At 37.4% G+C, this 18,293-nt stretch overlaps 1 protein-coding gene and 1 long non-coding RNA gene across 3 annotated transcripts; both read left to right on the top strand.

The window, feature by feature from the left end:
• On the top strand, nt 1-9,723 carry LOC145484751 (26S proteasome regulatory subunit 4). The gene is made up of 13 exons (XM_081463385.1): nt 1-467; nt 1,318-1,371; nt 1,805-1,901; nt 2,859-2,983; nt 3,488-3,673; nt 4,072-4,200; nt 5,035-5,131; nt 5,829-5,917; nt 5,995-6,095; nt 6,564-6,660; nt 7,150-7,204; nt 7,508-7,662; nt 8,550-9,723. The coding sequence occupies exons 1-13, from the start codon at nt 465-467 to the stop codon at nt 8,682-8,684; spliced, it is 1,323 nt and encodes a 440-aa protein (XP_081319511.1). The 5' UTR covers nt 1-464; the 3' UTR covers nt 8,685-9,723.
• A 3,622-nt stretch (nt 9,724-13,345) lies between these two features.
• Nucleotides 13,346-18,265, top strand: LOC145484892 (uncharacterized). 2 transcript variants are annotated; one of them, XR_014049094.1, is made up of 5 exons: nt 13,346-13,716; nt 14,106-14,211; nt 14,370-14,501; nt 15,056-15,109; nt 17,355-18,265. It is a non-coding gene; the product is annotated as an uncharacterized LOC145484892 (long non-coding RNA). The 2 variants fall into 2 exon arrangements; XR_014049095.1 differs by lacking the exon at nt 14,370-14,501.
• The last annotated feature ends 28 nt before the right edge of the window (nt 18,266-18,293 follow it).

Below are 18,293 nucleotides of genomic sequence, written 5' to 3'. Positions count from 1 at the left end.
CGTGACAGTTGACTCGGGCTGCACCCTCGTCAACTATCACGTGATAGAAATCTCGAGCTCATAATCTAATTGCTTAATAGAAGAGATTTATGTGTAATGTTATTTTTTGCGCTGCGTTCTAACTATTATATGTAACCGAACGCTTGGATCTGAAATAGGCTGGCTAGCTGGGGTACCAGATGGGGGCCCTAGAGGGTGTTTCAGTGAGAAGCTTCCTAGGGAAGAAGAGAAGGGAAGGGAGGCTCATAGGCCCCAGTGGAGTTCAGGCATCCCTTAGGAAGTGTAACCCTTAAATTTTACAAGTATTCTCTGAACGCTTCCCCTGTTCCCTCATCCCCGACTCATAACTCATCCCCTTGAAGAGGGGCCTGGTGACGACAGGTGAGTCAGCATCGAAGAGCGCATGACCATATGAGTTATGCGAGCCTGCGACATCTTCTAAAGAAAATCTAAAAGAAAACAGAATGGTGAGTGAAATTTTCTATCTTTTTCGGTTCTTTTCCGTCGCAAATCATCGCTTATTTTCGTCAAATTTTCCAAAGAGAGTAGTTTAGGATTATCTACCACTTTTTATGACTTCAGGTCATTTTGTTTGCGTAGGAAACTTGCCAGACTTATTACACAGCAGCGTCGCGGTACATCACGTTTATAATTTTCTGTCAAATTTAGCTTATAATTTTGATGAAGGAGAAAACTTTTATCGTCAATTCTCAAAAGAATCTAGTAACCGGGGCAGGGATTAGTTTATATTAATTCCTACGTCTGTGATACGAATCTTGGGTTTTCGATTTCGAGATCAGTTTTTCAGTTAAGGTAAAATATCTTACTTTCGGTTTAAGATCATTCGAACCTGTTGTCAGTTGTCTCGAGGCTAACTTTGCCTACATTACATTTATCTACATTGAAATTAGATAGTCACGCTTTCCAAACCAACCAACTAAGGCACCTTTTCTAATTTTATTGTTACATGAAGTCATTCGCCAGCTTGTTTGTTAGTAATGTCATTTGTTAATTGGAAAGTCTACCCTTAATTGAACGGAAATATGTCAAAAGAAAGTTTCCTCGGTTCTCGATTTTCGAGGTCTATTTTCGAGGTATTACTAGTACTCTTACCTTTTTTACTGCAAGACCCAGTATAGACCATAATGCCTTTTGCACGTCTGTCGTTGTTTTGGTTAACATGATAGCAAGGTTTCTATTGTTTCCCAATGCTACACAGCACGCAATGCATCCAGGCCAAAACTGAGTCTTTAACTACATGAGTATTATATAATTTACCTTTTGTTGAAACTAGTTTTGATTTGGGAACTTTCACAGGGTCAAAATCAGTCTGGTGGAGGGGGACCTGGAGGAGACAAGAAAGGTGACAAGGTATGGAAATAAAGCATTCTAAACTAACATAAACAGCACTAAGTTCACATTCAAGGACTTTTAAACTTTCAGTGATGTAGTGCTCTTTTGAGAAAACAGCTCTGTAAACAAGGAAGTGACCAATTTTATTGAATCTTAAGTGTAAAATCAGCATTATTACAATAATCCATTATTCATAAACAAAGACTTTTCATTCCAGCCAACATAACATTGACTCTGAGTGCACAACATGTTACCATTTGAATTAGCCTAATTGTTTTTGATTTTGAAGTCAAATTACAGTTAAAGCAATGGACATCATTCTGTTACTTTTAAATTGTATGCTTGAGTCTTAATGTCGACAAAACATATGTCCACAATGTTTATGCTGATTCTATGTCCATGTTATAATAGCTGTATCCAACTTATGTTCATTGTACGTGTCTTATATCAGGATAAGAAGAAGAAGTATGAACCGCCAATTCCTACCAGGGTAGGAAAGAAACAGAAGAAAACCAAAGGACCTGATGCCGCTAACAAACTACCTCAAGGTATTAATGGACATCTGCATAGCTTCCAGGCTGAATCTTTTTAAGGTGTTAACTAACTACAGTGCATGTATGTTCTGTACAATCATGTACGTCAAATCATGTTTCATAAATCAATGGTTACATGTGTTTAGTTTAGGCTCACTTGCGCATTAGTTCTGGCTGGAGAATATGAGTTTATTTACTAGTTGTGTGAGGACCAAACAGACATATCCACATGGTATATATAAAACAGCTACATATACATGCCTAATATTTTCCATCTGCCCCAATATATTGAAAAAAAAAATTACGACCGCAATTCTACCTTTATTAAACTTGATTTGCAAGAATGTTGGACTCTTACTGAATGGTCAGAATTGTGTCTGTCAATGAATTGCTAATTTTTATGGACAAAGGTTTCATTAGCGTTTTCAGTAGCAAGGCAATAATATTTTTGGCTGGCTATAACAGGCAGGTAAATCTTTTGAACTGAACCTCTTTATAAAAAAACTGTGCCTGAAGATGGTCAAAACCAATCAGGCAAAAGCCTCCTCAGAGCCAATCAATTTGCCTGGGGCCCTGCCCTGAAATCCCCTTGTGTGGAGCCAAATTATGGCCTTATGTGCGGACACACATAAAAGGGATTAAAGTAAAAGGAGCTAAATGTTTTTTCCAGACTAGCTTAACCTTTCATTCATGAACCTCTTTAGCCCTTCATGCATCAGCATGTAAGATTGTTCTTATTGCATCAGAATTCAGTGCCCTTTGCAGTCATATATCTGTGTGAGTTGAAACACAATGTTTTTATGCACCAAGAGATACATTTATGGTGCATGATGTAGTCAGCGGGCAGGGTTGCAATGCCTACTATGGCTATTAATAGGTATGATATTGCATGGACTTCAAAATTTGATATTGTGAATCTTCAAGTGAAAATGGGGGCATCATTTGATGCTGAATTATTATTTTCTTGTACAGTAACGCCACACCGAAACTGCAGATTAAAGCTTTTGAAGTTGGAAAGGATAAAAGATTTCCTTTTACTGGAAGAGGAATTTATCCAAAACCAAGAGAGACTTAAACCACAAGAAGAGAAAAATGAGGTACATACATTAAGTAGCCAATCTGTTTATTTTTACAAGCATATATGTAATGTAGCCTATAGGAGTACTCTGTCAGCTCCAAGCTAAGAATTTTCTTCACTGAATCCTGCGTATTTCTTTACAGTAATTTTACTATTTTTTCTGAGAATGTGGCGGTGGATTAGCTTGATCACAACAACCTGCATCTGTGTATGTACATCCATGTCACCGTAGTTGATAATTTCCATTGTTCTTGTCATCAAAAAGATATCATCACAAAATTACAGCTACTAAAAGTTTATTACACACGTACATGTAAGTTAGTGAAGAAGACTCCCCAAGACTTTATTACTAGCAGAGAGAGAAATAAAACACAAGTTGTAAAATACATATATAGCATTTCCATATTCAAGAACAGTACGGTATCTACAATGTAAAGCATGTCTTCTAGTAGCAGTCTTAATTGAAGTACTTTCTTGTAGAGCTTTATGTGGAGTTAACATTTTCATAATATTAAACTTGAAGGAAGAGAGGTCAAAGGTTGATGAGTTACGAGGCACCCCCATGTCTGTGGGAACTCTGGAGGAGATTATTGATGATAACCATGCTATTGTGTCTACATCAGTTGGCTCTGAGCATTATGTCAGCATCTTATCATTTGTCGACAAAGACATGCTTGAACCTGGCTGTACTGTCCTGCTGAATCACAAGGTCTGTGATTTGCTTGAAACAAGTTTGTTTCTGTGATCATGTATTTCATGATATAATTATAATGATCTTGATATTATTTTATAGTACATTTCATACATGGTGCAATCTTCAAGCTGATAATATTCTTGAAATGCAGAATCAAAGAAAAATAAATTCTTGTCTTATATGCAGAGCTCTTTTCAATCAGACTGTTTTTCAGTCATTGATGATAATTAAATTATTAGAATATCATGTAAATTGAGATTCTTGCTTCAAAAATATACAATAAGTTTATTCTTGAGATCTTTAAAAAAGTATTCACTGACTTTCATAATCATTTTGTCATGTATAGTTCATTCGTTAATCTTAGCGGTTGCCTTGTTGGATTGTTACATGAAATAGTATTATTGTTTTCCCAGGTGCATGCAGTTGTAGGTGTACTGTCTGATGATGCAGATCCCATGGTGACTGTTATGAAACTTGAAAAAGCTCCCCAAGAGTCATATGCAGACATTGGAGGACTGGACCAGCAAATACAGGAAATCAAGGTACTGTACCTACTTTGCTGTACGTGCAGCTTATATTTATCATACACTCACTCCAAATTTAATACCAAGTAAAACAGAGTCTGCTCACTTGATTTATTGAAGGAGAAATTTGTGGTAGAAAAAATTTATGATCTGATGGTAAATGTTACAACAAAGGTTTTTTTGTTGTAATGTTTACCATCTGATCATAAATTCAGAAAAAATCAGCATCAAAATAATGAAAAGGCAAAGTTAGACTATTAACATGTAGCAGACAGAGAATGCAGTACATTGCTGATGTGACAACTATATAGAGCTTGTTTTGTGTTTTGCTATGTTCAGGGCTTTAAATTGTGGGTCAAGTAGTAACTCTTGTAGTGTTTCACGTGAGTGGCTCGATATTGTTTAAGGGGAATGACAGAACAAACTATAGCAACAACCGCCCTGCACAAATACAATAATAGCTGCTACAGTAATAAAACAATGGCTGCACTTCTGTAAATTACAGGCACCACGTCACATCCACATCTTGTCAACAACAAAAGTGCTAACTTAGGTGTTAACTTCCTTCTCCTTGTAAAAGGGTGCAAAGAAAACAGAGGTTTTTGAACCACCCAGGAGAATAGCAACTGGTTGGAAAAATCGGTAGATTTGAAACTTCAAGGGCAAATATCTCCTAATACCTGTATTAGTGCAAAAGGAACAAAACCTTGCTTCAAACAATTGAGAGGTTCGAAAAATCTAGGGTCAAAAAATAGGGATTCCACAGGAGTAAAGCCAGGGCTACAGTATTTCACTTGATGTCACCATCAGTGTTATTTTAAGTGTTAATTATAATTATTGTTTGGTTATTAGGAATCTGTAGAGCTTCCATTGACTCACCCAGAGTTGTATGAGGAAATGGGAATAAAACCACCCAAGGGTGTGATATTGTACGGCCCTCCTGGTACAGGTAAGTGTGTTAGTACATTACATGTAGACTACAGAGAATAGCTTTTTGTTTGGAATAGTTTCACATGTTGACAAGGTCTAGGATAGAAATGAACTTTCTATATACTTGAAATTGGCAATAGTTAAGAACTAAGAGAACACTGCCACAGAATAGTGAATTCCAAAAAAAGTCTTGTAATTTGTAAAAAGTCTTGATTGTAATTTGTGTTTTCATTCATTGTCTGTAAGGAAGTGTGTGTTACATTGTATCTGTTTTAGATAGTGAGTAGCCTATCAGCCTATGTATGTATGTATGTATGTATGTATGTATGTATGTATGTATGTATGTATGTATGTATGTATGTATGTATGTATGTATGTATGTATGTATGTATGTATGTATGTATGTATGTATGTATGTATGTATCTGTCTATCTATCTATCTGTCTATCTGTCTGTCTGTCTATATATATATATATATATATATATATATATATATATATATATATATGTATATATGTGTATATGTATATATACTAAAACAACTAGATCTAACAGCTCTCAATTTCTATGCGTGTAAATTGACCCTGGCCGTGCATTTGTCACATGACAGCAATCTTGAGTTCGTAATCTAATTTTTAAACAGAAACACTTTGGAAGGATGTGTACAGTTTCTGTTATGATTGTAATTTGTGTTTTCATTCATTGTTACTTTCTAGGAAAGACGTTGTTAGCTAAAGCTGTCGCCAATCAAACAGCAGCGACATTTCTTCGAGTTGTGGGATCTGAGTTGATACAGAAGTACCTGGTAAGAGAAAAAACGACTGGAATACATTCAATACTACAGTTCCGATGATAAATTATTCCTTGGTGTTCATCTTTTAGGGGGATGGTCCCAAACTAGTGAGGGAAATGTTCAGAGTAGCTGAAGAACATGCGCCATCCATTGTCTTCATAGATGAGATTGATGCTGTAGGAACCAAACGGTATGTAAGGAAAATGTTCTGCATGCCCAAATGAGACTAGTCTAGTTTAACACTGGGGGAAGGTACAGCCCTATCGGTTGGTGTTCTGGACTTTTGATTATGTGCTTTAGTTCCATAGTATTGTCAGAGCCATTTTCAGTACAATATTCAGACTGGACTGCTGTGCTTATGAGACATTTCAAATCCTATACAAAGTACCTTACTGAATAACACCTCTAGCTACAAGAAGTTTATAATTTAAATTATGTTTAAATTCAGTCTCGGTATTTGAACCCCACTAATTCCGAACTGGGTTATTTTGAATTCCCCGTTATTTCAAATTCAAAGCCATTTCCCTGGGATTTGCCTTTCGGTCATTTACTTGTTCGGAATCCGGCTATTTCAAACTGTTTTTCTTTTCCCCTGAGAGTTCGAAATAGCAGAATTCAACGACTGTATTTTCTTTGATTACCTCACTAATTCTTGCAGGTATGAGTCTAACTCAGGTGGTGAGCGAGAAATTCAACGCACAATGTTGGAGCTTCTCAATCAGCTGGATGGCTTTGACTCCAAAGGAGATGTGAAGGTAACCTTTAATGCACTACTTGAGTACACTGTAAGGGAAAACTCTGATAGAGAACTGTTATTCAACCCAACATAACAACAGGTTTTGCGGCTTTATTGATTAAGGCTTTAAAATTAAAAAGATTCATTTATTATAGAAGAGGTTGCCGGACGATGGTAAGCTAAGAGTCATTCCAGATTGACGAAATTTGAAATTTGACAGACTACCATAAAAATCTTCGACATAAAACATCGATGGTGTCAAAATTGCCAATCTACTCACGTCTTTTTCATTTCGGGTATCCATTTCATTTCAGGGTCATACTTTTTTTGATTGACACTTTTGAATGTTTTGAGAACTTAGTGGTTGATCAGACTGGTGGTTGATGTTATGTTAGGTCCATGTAGATGATTTTTTTTTTTCATGATTTGTTCAATCGGTAATAGGATTCTGTAGCACAATTGTGAATCCAGCTACATGTAGTAAGCTAACATATTTCTTTCTTTTAAGGTCGTCATGGCTACCAACAGAATAGAAACTTTGGATCCTGCACTTATCAGACCAGGTACCGTGACTTAAATGTGGATAAATGAAATTATCTATTAATAACAACGCAATGGACTAGCATTCCATCCAGGGGGGAGTAGAAATACTCCTAGTCGCTCCATGCTGCAGAAATCGGAGATAAGCACCGGCCTGATTGACCACTTTGCTCGTATGCAGACTTTACTATTAATAACGAAGAGAAGCAAGTATCTCGCAGTTTCCTGGCATGTAATTTGTACAACCCTCCTGCTCTTTTCTCTTGTTTGTTGCAATGTCATTGGTGTGTGTGTTTTGATAGTTACCCATTGTTTGAACTCTACAGGTCGTATTGATCGCAAGATTGAATTCCCTCTTCCCGATGAAAAAACAAAACGTCGTATTTTCACAATACACACCAGCCGGATGACACTATCTGAAGATGTGAATCTGGAGGAGTATGTCATGGCAAAAGATGATCTTTCTGGAGCTGATATCAAGGTAAATGTATGGCATTATTGTGTGTTCTTTAAAAAGTGTACTGATGTACCTGGGTTTGCCTGAACAAAGGAAAATGTAGCTAGTAGATTGTATGTCCAATCGTTCCTTTTTGGTAGAATGCAGTCGATTACCCCTAGCCGGTTGGAACCTCTAAGGTAGAACTTTCAAGCTTTACCGGACATCATCGAGAGAGGGAATTGTGGTTTCCTTCCTAATCAAGTTTGCCCCCAACATTCACTGTCGTATTCACGCTTAAAGAACGAGAAACAGTGTTTTCGACTTCTGGTTGCAGGCTAACTGGCTAGAGACTAAACGACCGGCTATCTTTTGGCACGCTTCGGCGGCATATCACGCAAATTTTTGTCGAGGTTAGGCCAAACGAGGCTGATGTGCCGCCAAAGCATACCAGAAAGGTACTATTAGCTATTTACCTTTCTTCAATTCGGTCAAATATCCCGAGATGACGGTAGACAGGCCTCTCTTTGGCTAAATGAGAATTTGGCCTCGGCTACTCCTCGAATAAGCGCTCCTCGTCAAAAATACAGTAACCCCAATCCATTTGTTTTTTTTTTTGTTTTTTTTAATCTTCAATGGTTATTTTTCAGTTGTTATTGTTGTTGTTGTTGTTTTGCAATCCTGTAATAAAGAAAACTGGGAAATAATCCTCCCCGCTTTGGCTTCGACAGAACGATAATCCCCCTGGGCGCCTGTTCGATGGAATACGGTGATCCTTATTCAGATAACGCACGCATCACCAAATTCTTTCCGCCTTCTCCCGGGAAGAAAAAAAAAAGACTCTATGGCTGTTTCGTTTGCCTGTGAGTGATAAAACGGCCAGTTCTATCTTACAAACCCTAATTGACTTGCAAAATTTCTCCTTCACACAGGCTATTTGTACAGAGGCAGGTCTAATGGCTCTGAGAGAGAGGAGAATGAAGGTGACTAACGAGGACTTCAGAAAGTCCAAAGAAAACGTGTTATACAGAAAGAACGAAGGCACGCCCGAGGGACTTTACCTTTGAGACCCAAATTCTTTTTTGTAATACTTGTTAGTCAGTTCTGTCATGTATAAAAAGTGAAGTCAAATAAAATTTGTTTTTGGTCAACGGTGTCTTTTTTATGTTGTGAAATTTCCTCAAGTGAAGCAAAGTTACTTTCTTTAGATTCTTGGGATACGAATTAGACAATCTAACAGTCGAACTCGACTGAAAAACAATCAAATTTACATTTTATTTTTTAATTTAACCATCACGAGATTTTAATTTTTTTCGTGGATACGAGACATTTAATTAAAAACAGAAACATTCATGCAGGCACACATCGCAGCTGGGCAGAGCTATTGTACTGTTCAACAATATATTTTTTTGTCCAGCCTAAACATTCCAACAGGATTTCGCGCAGTTGTTAAGAGTTTTGTTTTGACCAATCGCAATAATTAACAATTAGACCCGTGGCCGTTGAGGGCGAAGGGTCTAATTGTTTTAGCATCACCCAACTAGTCGGACAGAAAAGGCAATAATAAAGTTAGCAAATGCAAGTTGAAGAAATATCTCTCGTCAAAAAAGGCGCAACATTGCGTCAACGGTACAGAGTGACGTAATAGCGGTCTGTCTAAACACATTACCAAATATAGCCTGCGTTGCAGGCGTAAACGGGGAAGGGGTAAAGATCGGGTGGCAAAAAACGCGAAGAAGAAGGGGATGGAACAGCACCCTATACCGATAAAGAAGCTCATTTCCAACAAGCAGCCCAGTTTAATTTCTTCAACCCGTAAAATTAAAAAAAGTAAACAGTACGCAGTGCGGACTTATTTTTTCTATTGCTTGTGCCGGCCTTCGGCCGCCGAAGCGAAGCGAAGTATTTCCGTCCGCCGCGCGCGAGAAAAAAAACCTCTGGTACCCTGGGTAAAAATTTTAATGCTCGGATTGCATTTCAGTTCGTGAAGTTCTAGCTAGTTCTCGTTCCCGCTATGTGGAATTTCTCATCCAATACGACTTATGTTTCTTAACTGTTATTTGTGTGACATGGAGAGTTTGTCCTCAAGAGCAGGATTTTCTCGCGGTGGATTTTGAAACTTAAAATCTGGCGTAATCATGAGCTTTTTAGAGGCTCGCAAAGACCGCGGTGTTCTTTATGAAAGACTTTTTCGACAACTGCTACGGTGGCTTCAAGGAAACTGTTCGATTTAATTTCCGAAATTTAATTTCAGGAGTTCAACCCTCCAGTATTAGTACCATCGATATGTAGAGCGCATTGCCTCTTGTTAATCTTTACTAAACTTCGGAGCGGAAATTTACAATAGTAGCTTCCAGGAACTTCACCTCTGTCATCAAAAACGTTCCCAATGCGTATTACAAGAGCCAACATTTGGTATTTACAGTCAACTGTTGGTTTAAGATTAGAATTGTAATAGAAATGTCGAATGAACTATAACCAGAAAGCAAACAAAACAAGTTTCCATTTTTAGTGCAACAATCGCACTCACATAGACCTTGACCTAGTAATGTAAAACCGTACATGTGCCTGCAATAGTGACTAATACTGTGATTTCAGGATTTTTATCTACTGGTCAGCAGAATTACTTCAAAAAGTTTACAGATGATGGAAGGACATCATTTGCATATCATTTGCATAATCTGCACCACAGCTACCCTACAGATTGCTTACGCATTCTCCGGGTTAATGATCTGTTATTGTTAAGTTTTCGAATTCCCCCGGCGTGGTGTGGAAGGAAAACATTTGAAGCATTTTCAGAGTGAAAACGCCGTTTTCAAATTTCTTCAGGGTGGTTTGGAGGCGCGCGCGCAGGGGGGGATACTACTCCGATATAAAAAGGACGGGGGTGCTCATCGTAACTTCTAGGGGTTAAAAAAGCGGTTTTGGTACCTCTTAGGGTGTTCAGCTTCAAAAGGTTCATAGCGGGAGCTTTTGCGGTTCTTTTTAGAGTATTGAGCCCCCCCCCCCCCCCAAAAAAAAAAAACAATATGACAGGAGAGAAACTGCGTTGTTTTAGAATTGGTACCTCCTATAGGGTGAAAAAACATTTCACGTCACGCCCAAAAAACAGGATGTTGGTATCTCTTAGGGGTTCTTTTCAAAATTGCTGACGAGCACCCACATCCTTTTTGTATGGGAGTCCCTAGCCCTCCCCCGGGGTGGACGGGGCCTGAGTCACATAATCCCGTTTAGGTGCGTATCACCCGGCGAGTGTCACACTTTGCGTGCCCTGTTAGATCCATGTTACGCCTCAAAATGTAACAACTAACGCAAAATCCAACATTCACGTGAAATGTAACGTTAACTCGAATTGTAACAACTTTTGATGCAAAATGAAACAATTTCTTTGACGGAATTTTAACAGCTTTTTAACGTAAAATGTAACAGCTTCTTTAACGCGAAATATAACAACGCAAAATGTAACAACCTTACTGAGAATAATCGGTAGATATCTCAGTTGAATTCCTATGATGCGCCTTGCACGACGTACTGTGCCGGGGTACTGTGAGGCAAGGAGCAGCTGATACCACATCCAAGGGGAGAGTCTGCACCGTCTGGGTGCCAATCAGCGGTAGTAGATTCTATTGAATGCCGTTCTAAGCTGTTTTAAAATTATTTTTTGTGAACATTTCGTTAGACCGGATTTATCGTTGAGGGTATATCTGTAGTTTTGAAGCCAGTTTGGTCTGAATTTGAACAGTTTGGTCTGAAAAATGTTGGCATATTCCGGTCAGCATTAGACTATATTTGCATTCTCGTATTGGACTAGATTTAGCTTGCAACTGAGGTTAATGCGGGAAGTCGTTTCAAATGCAAATCACATTAATCTCTTTTTAATGATATCCCCCCTCATGAGCCTCTACTGTAAGCTAGTTCCAGTCTCATACCGAGAATACGAGAGTGTGGAGCTTATTTCTAACTTTAGCTGACTTTTTGATTTCTCTAGTTCATGTGGCCATTTTGGTCATAAATAGAGTATGGTTTTTGCACTCTAGTCTTGATATGGATATGTTTTTAAGAAGAAGCCACTTTTTGAATTTGAAACAGTTCTAACGTTTACAATAGTAAGTGCAGGTAACGATTGTTTTGTTCTTGTTGCATGCAAATATAACGAGATATTTTTTATTTTTTATTTTCACAAGGGAGTAAATTCAATTAGAGCTGACGAATCGTCACCACTTATTCCCACGAGATGTTTGCTATCTTTAGTTACAAGAGGAAACTTAACACTTTTGGTTTTCATATGGGAGTAAATTCAATTAGAGAGCTGACAAGTTATCGGCTATTGTTCCCTGGATATTAAACAAAAAAGAAGCTTTCATTTCTGGATGGTTTTTACGTCTCTTCAGTAGCAGTTTAATATTTTTATTTGATGGACATTTTATGACATTCTCTTCAGTCCGATATTTTTAAAGGTAAAAAGCATAAAAACTGTTCAAATGTTCTTTGAAGACTGCGTGACACCAAGTTAAAGTGCAATTTAATTAAATCAGACTTTCAACGTGTCAGAGAGGTTTTTTCTCTTTCTTTCTATTTTCGGTGAAGTAGTGTTGTTGCGTTGTGTTGTGTGAAAAGGGTAAACTTACGATTCGTATAAAATGCGAAAAGTTCTCTTAACTTGAGTACTTTTGAGGAAAAACTCCTCTTGGGGGATAGAAGGGTTTTGTGATCGTTAAGTGCGGGAGTTATGCATGTGCGCATGTCACACCAATCACAGTATGGGTTGTATCAAAGAACGAATCAAATTGCCTGTTAGAAAATAAGATGGTATCTACATTAATCTGGAGACGTGTCAGATTACTGTAGTTTGTTCAGTCAAACATTTTATGGCTTACTATTTAGTTATCTTACCATTACCGATGTAACATCGTATGTATATCATAAATTCCCAGTTTCTTTCTTGCTGTACATCGCGACCAAAAAAAACTTGTCAAATCAACCAAATCATTACTGTAAATAGTTCCATGAGTGCTCCTATCTCCGAGACTTTTAGTTCACAAAAAATAACTCTTGCACGCCTTGCGTGCCTATGATTTATTTAAGAAGCAGTAACAGTCATCTTTTTCCGGCAACGATAAATGGTTTCATTTCTTTCAAGATGGCATGGTAACGAATCCTGCAATCTGATTGGTTCTCAGCGCGGCCGGATTTTACTATCTCAGCCCTGGGTATGTTGAAAAGGGCTTAAAAACGTGATATAGAGTTAAAAGTGGAAATTGTCTTGCCACTTGAACATGGAATGCCCTCAAAAAAGCCGGCTTCCAACCGTGAAGCCCACTTCGTTCTTGAATTTGTTCTTGAAGATAAGATAATCATAGTTTTAGTTCTTTCCGCGCGAATTTCCATGTTTAAGAGTAACCTTTAATTTGCCGTCTCCTTTAATTTAGGTGCTTCTCTGGTACTCTTTGATGTTTTCAAAGCTAAACGCCTTGTAATATTCCTTCCCATCTCTAAAGAATCCCACCTCGTCTCTTTGAAACCTTGTGACGGCATTCTTCAGCTTTGCAGATCTTCCACAACCGGGACAAACTAGACAAAATTAAACCGTTTCCCTCCTTTATGAAGACTTCATGACCCTTCATGATGGGTTTTTTTTTAAAGTTACAATTCAGTTCATCTCCTAAAAATTACTCCTATAATAACAAAAAAAATAAGTTACTAAGAAGTGTAACAAACTGGCGGGAAACCGATCAATGCTGCAAATTTACATTTCAAATTACCTCAAATTATTTCCAAAAGCGCACGCTGGCTTTGATAATTTATTCATCACAAGGTCAGTTTGCCATCACCTTCGTGGAGTTCTTGCTCCGTATATGCTGCGAAACATAGAGAGTTTTGCCCTGCAAAGCTTATAAAAAAAAAAAGAAAGTTACGATGTAATGAGAGACAAATACGCTTCCTAAACAAGAGGCGATATTTTGGACCGAAACAGCGATATGTTCAACCTGTACTGATGATTTAGTGCACACAGAAGCTGCACGTGTTTAATCCTGGAGGTTCAGTCCGACTTGCTCTGTCCTTCTTCTGCTGTGAAGTCTTCCGGTGAAATACTCTCGGGTTGGTGGCAACTTTTATCACCACTATCGTATAAGTTTGAACATTAGTTTTGTCAAGACTTTTTTCTATCATAATCTTTTTTGTGTTTATACTAAAAGTTACAAGCACTCGATCACTGAAACGCTTGCGGGACATTTCATTTTCCTCGAGGCGAACATGATCTAAATTTCGTTTTACGACTAACTCTGGGCAACGTAAAATTTAAAGTCGAGGTCCACAGTGGGTATTTTGAACTCCTCCAACAAGTTCGCAGCCCCTATTATTTGAACCATAAATTCTAAACTCGCGAGTGAACAATCAGTGTTTGATACAAGATATAATTTCCGTGCTCTTTATTTTGAGGCTCACCGTGTTTTAAGTTTTATTTATATTTCGATGTATTTTTGCAGTTTAGGCCTGCTATGCAAGAGGATCGAAAGAAATGGCTGCATTGTCACAACTACTTATTTCTGATCGGTCTTCACTTGCTGCCTTAACCAAAGACGTGTCCAACAGGTAAGCATAGTTGTGTAGTTAGTTCAACTGTGTTTGTTTGTCGTGGTTTTAAAACTTTTGTTTGTCAGTGTTATTTTTGTTGTCTATAATAACAAATAGGGCACCACTGATTTTAGTCATTAGGCTTATTTTCCATTTCTTTTTTTTTCCTTTTCAAGGCAAAACAGAGTTTGCAAAGAAACCTCCAATTGTCACTTGATAACTCAACATCGCGCTTGAGAAGCAGGGCCGTTTTGATGTTATTTTATTTTAAGAAATATCTTTGTTTGTACTTGTCAGAGTATGGCTAGGTAACACTTTTATAAGAATGCATGCTGACGTAAACAAGAATCAAATCACGCTACAACTTCATGTGAAACATGACAGTCTGTGAAACATGACAGCCACATGAAACATGATAGCCTGTTTATGACGAAAACATTTTCTCCCTGGTTAGATGCCTTCCCCCAAAACAGATTCTTCCCCCTTCCCCTTCCCCCCTGCCCCCGGCGAGAAAGCTTTTTACTCATTTCAATATAAATAGCAGCGAACTGTTTACACAAGAAGTAAGGTTGGTTCGAGGGGAGGGGCTCTCTGGTTGTAGGGGTCACACGCTTGAAGGCAGGGTGATCTTTGGAAGGCATGCCAACTACCTCCATGTAACCTTACTCTCCTAATTTTTGCTTCACCTACCAGGGACAAACTGGGATACGTAGAAAATATGCGAGACTGGGGTACAGGGGCAATTCTTTTGTCTCTTTTCGATATTATTGCTCCGTAAAAGATGCTAACCACGTTTTTAAACAACAGTTATAAAGAACTATCCAGCAGCAATTTTTTATTGACTTGTTTTATTCTTCTGTAGTTCCACAATGCATACCAGTATCACGACTGATCCATTATCATCATCGTCTTCACGGTAAGTTTACAAGCTTTTTTTTACATTAATTAACCTTATTATCTTGATTAAGCATTCCTCTCTATACAAGGAATTTTTGGTGAGAACCTGGGGTAAATTTGCAAGATCAATAGGGAGTGGTAACTCCTTTTTTCACATTAAAATCATCGATAACCCTGAATGGTTTCGAGATTGTCGTGATCATAGGTTAGCTCAGTGTTAACCCAACGATTTAAAGAACCCGAAAAAGTGTTATATTTTTCTTCAGGGAACATAGATTTGTTCAGGCGTGAGAGGCGATGCACATTTTACGTTTGGAAGGCACAAGAAAGAAAAACTTCTTTTCTCTTTGTAACTTACAATATTTGATTCACGCCTTTCAAAAATACTATGAAGTGTGCAGATAAATCAAAAACCAAAGATGCAAAATCCATGCGACTTGGCCAGAATTTTTGAGGCAAAAAAATTATTCAACTCAGTTTATTTATTTTACTAGGAACCTATTTGAACGCTGATTGTGCAAAATCTCACGAGGCAGCAAAACGCATTGGAGGAGAGATGATTGGATTTGTAATGAGCTCGGCAGTTTTTGACATCGTGTTTTCAAAAGTAGCTGGCTGCCAACCGGAGCCATCCTTTTCCTTCACACTGCTAAACAAGAACTATTGAAAAGGCGTTTCAATTGCTAAAGATTTGCCGAAAGAAAAAAAAAAAAACTGCAAGGTTTTTGTAGAACGCAGTACGCCAAATGCACTGTTTGCTTGTGGTTAGTTTCACTCAGGTTTGCTCTCGGTGAGCAGTTAGTTATTGGAAAGGACAGCATTATATTGTATTTGGCTTACTCGCCAGAAAGAGTTTTAATTTTGCATTTCGCATTTCAATGGTGTGAGTGATGTAGGTACAATCTCTTTTTTATAGTGCAACTTTCGCTCATTTAAGGCTACTTTTCTCAATTAACTCATCGTTACTTATTACCATTCACCATGAAAAAAAGTTTTAGACCATAGGAAACTTGAAACTATTTTCCCGCATACTCGACTTGACACGGACAGAGCTTTAGTATGTACGCGGCAAGTTAAAATTACTGATCACTGATTACTGATGATTAGAATTTTGAGGAACTTACAGGACATGGTGTTTATTTTATCAAAAGAGCAATTTCAACTTCTACTGAGCTTTGACATTTTATGAGCAAAATTTGTTACGAGCAATGGTATGATCGGAATGTAAACAAATCTTTAGCAAAAGAAAGGGGATTCCCAGGGAAGCCCAGCCAGACGGCTCATTAACTAATAGTGAACGTGATAAAAAGCTGAAAATTAGTCGCCAATGAATAATAAAAGTTTCGCAGGTTTTCTTTCCTATATTGTTTTTTAACTCAACGAAGTAATGAAAATAGTTTGTTGAAATATTTTGGTTTAAAAGAAATATGCAAAATGCTAAAGAATGTAGAATTTTGACGCAATATTATGATAATTAGCATGCGTGTTTATGTGGCAGAAACCCGCCAAATTTAAACTCACAGAAAAGTTCAGAAATTTTAATGAGGACAGGGAAGGAAAGTTGAAAGAAAAGCGTTAAGGGTTTATGTTGACAGTGGATATAGAATTTGCAAAAATACAATAACTTTACAAAGGTCCTGTTTTTACGTGCTAGACTAAAATTCAAATTAGGTGTCGAAGTTGATTTTAATTAATTTTGTTTTTCAAAAAGTTTTCACCAACGACGGACAACATTAAGTCATGTGTAGAGTCTTTAGCTCTTCGCTTGCGGTAATTTTATTTGAGGCTTTTAAAGTTATTTTCAGTTTTTTTTTTCAATTTATTTTTTCGTCTTTTTTGTTTTGAATTTCATTCGTTTCGCGCGTGATAGAGATGGGTGCACAATCGCGAAACCCTCGTTTGATTTCCAAATTATCTTGCTTTTTAGTCAACTTGTCTGTAATATCATCAACATCTCACTTCTCCTGGCAATATCAATACATCAGTCAATTTACCAGTGCGGAGAATAACGAAGCTAATTTAACTAATGCAACAAAGAAGTAACAGTGTTGTTATCACACAACTTCCCTGCCTCCACGGAAAGCCCAAACTTCAGTTTGAAAGTTAATCACGAAAGTACCACAGATAGTAAATCAATTTCACATATAATTTCTGACAATCAATACAGAGACAAAGCAAATTGTCGCATGCTTTGCTACAGCTTCTTCAATTGTAAACAAGTCGAATTTCCTCTGATTTTAACACGCACGTTTACTCTCTTTCAGCGTGAATACTGATTGCTGAATGGTGTGGATCACAATCTAAGAGAGGGAAGACAAGAAGTCTTTACGAACTCAACTCGGCAGGACAGGGCAAGATAGTCAGAGATTAATACTAGAGGTAGTAACTGTAATTTAATGGCGGCTGGTAACAATCATTCCGCCTTTGAGACTCCTCGTCAAACGGCAAAATTCAATCATCAGCAGTTTTCGCAAAACCATTGAACAAATTGAACTATCGAGGGACCAGAAATCAAAAGTAAACAAGAACCAGGATTAGTTTTCATGTGGAACTAAGTGTCTAGAACCTTGCAAAATCATTAACAAGTGCTTTAATCTAAATTTTGCAAACTCTGCAAATTAGCAAGCATTTCGAAAGGAAAATACAAATGCTACTCCTTGGGCAAGGGAGGTCAAGTTTCAATGAAAAGATTTGATAAATCTTGAGCGTTTTAGAGAAAGTTTCCCATGAATCAAACAATTTTTTATTTCTTAAATTAATCAAGAAACTCTTACAACTTGCGTAATAGACCTTGCAATCAAAGCATGCAAAGCCGGTTTTGTTGACATAGTTTATTACGCTGTTTTTTTGACAGCAGTAATTGTCTTTATGATCTTCTTTTTTGCTCCAAGTTTTGCATTCACGACTTATTCATTTGTCTTAGTTGGAATTTCTAATTTGAAAAATTAGGTTTTAAAATACCAGTACTCATCGAAATGTTTTTGACATTTCGTCTTAGTTTTTTTTGTATTGATTAATCAAGAAAGTAGTTGTGATATCCATACTTAGTAATTTTAAGTGTTCTGTGATCACTTGTACCTCGCCCATTGCAAATAACTTTACTTATCATCGAAAGTGTTGTAATTAGTGATGGATATTGAATAAACAATAAAAACTTTTACAACTACTATTGTTTCTTTTGTTTGTCTTTCATTGCATGCAAA

This window comes from Orbicella franksi, chromosome 4, assembly GCF_964199315.1.
Source record: "Orbicella franksi chromosome 4, jaOrbFran1.1, whole genome shotgun sequence".
NCBI lineage: Eukaryota > Metazoa > Cnidaria > Anthozoa > Scleractinia > Merulinidae > Orbicella > Orbicella franksi.
Note: the sequence above shows the minus strand (reverse complement) of the source record. Positions and strands in the feature narration are given on the sequence as shown.

What these genes read in the sequence shown, in the direction of transcription:
- LOC145484751 (XM_081463385.1), top strand. An exon ending in GTACGGCCCTCCTGGTACAG is followed by an intron (nt 5,132 to 5,828) that starts GTAAGTGTGTTA and finishes GTTACTTTCTAG; the next exon opens with GAAAGACGTTGTTAGCTAAA. An exon ending in AGTTGATACAGAAGTACCTG is followed by an intron (nt 5,918 to 5,994) that starts GTAAGAGAAAAA and finishes TTCATCTTTTAG; the next exon opens with GGGGATGGTCCCAAACTAGT.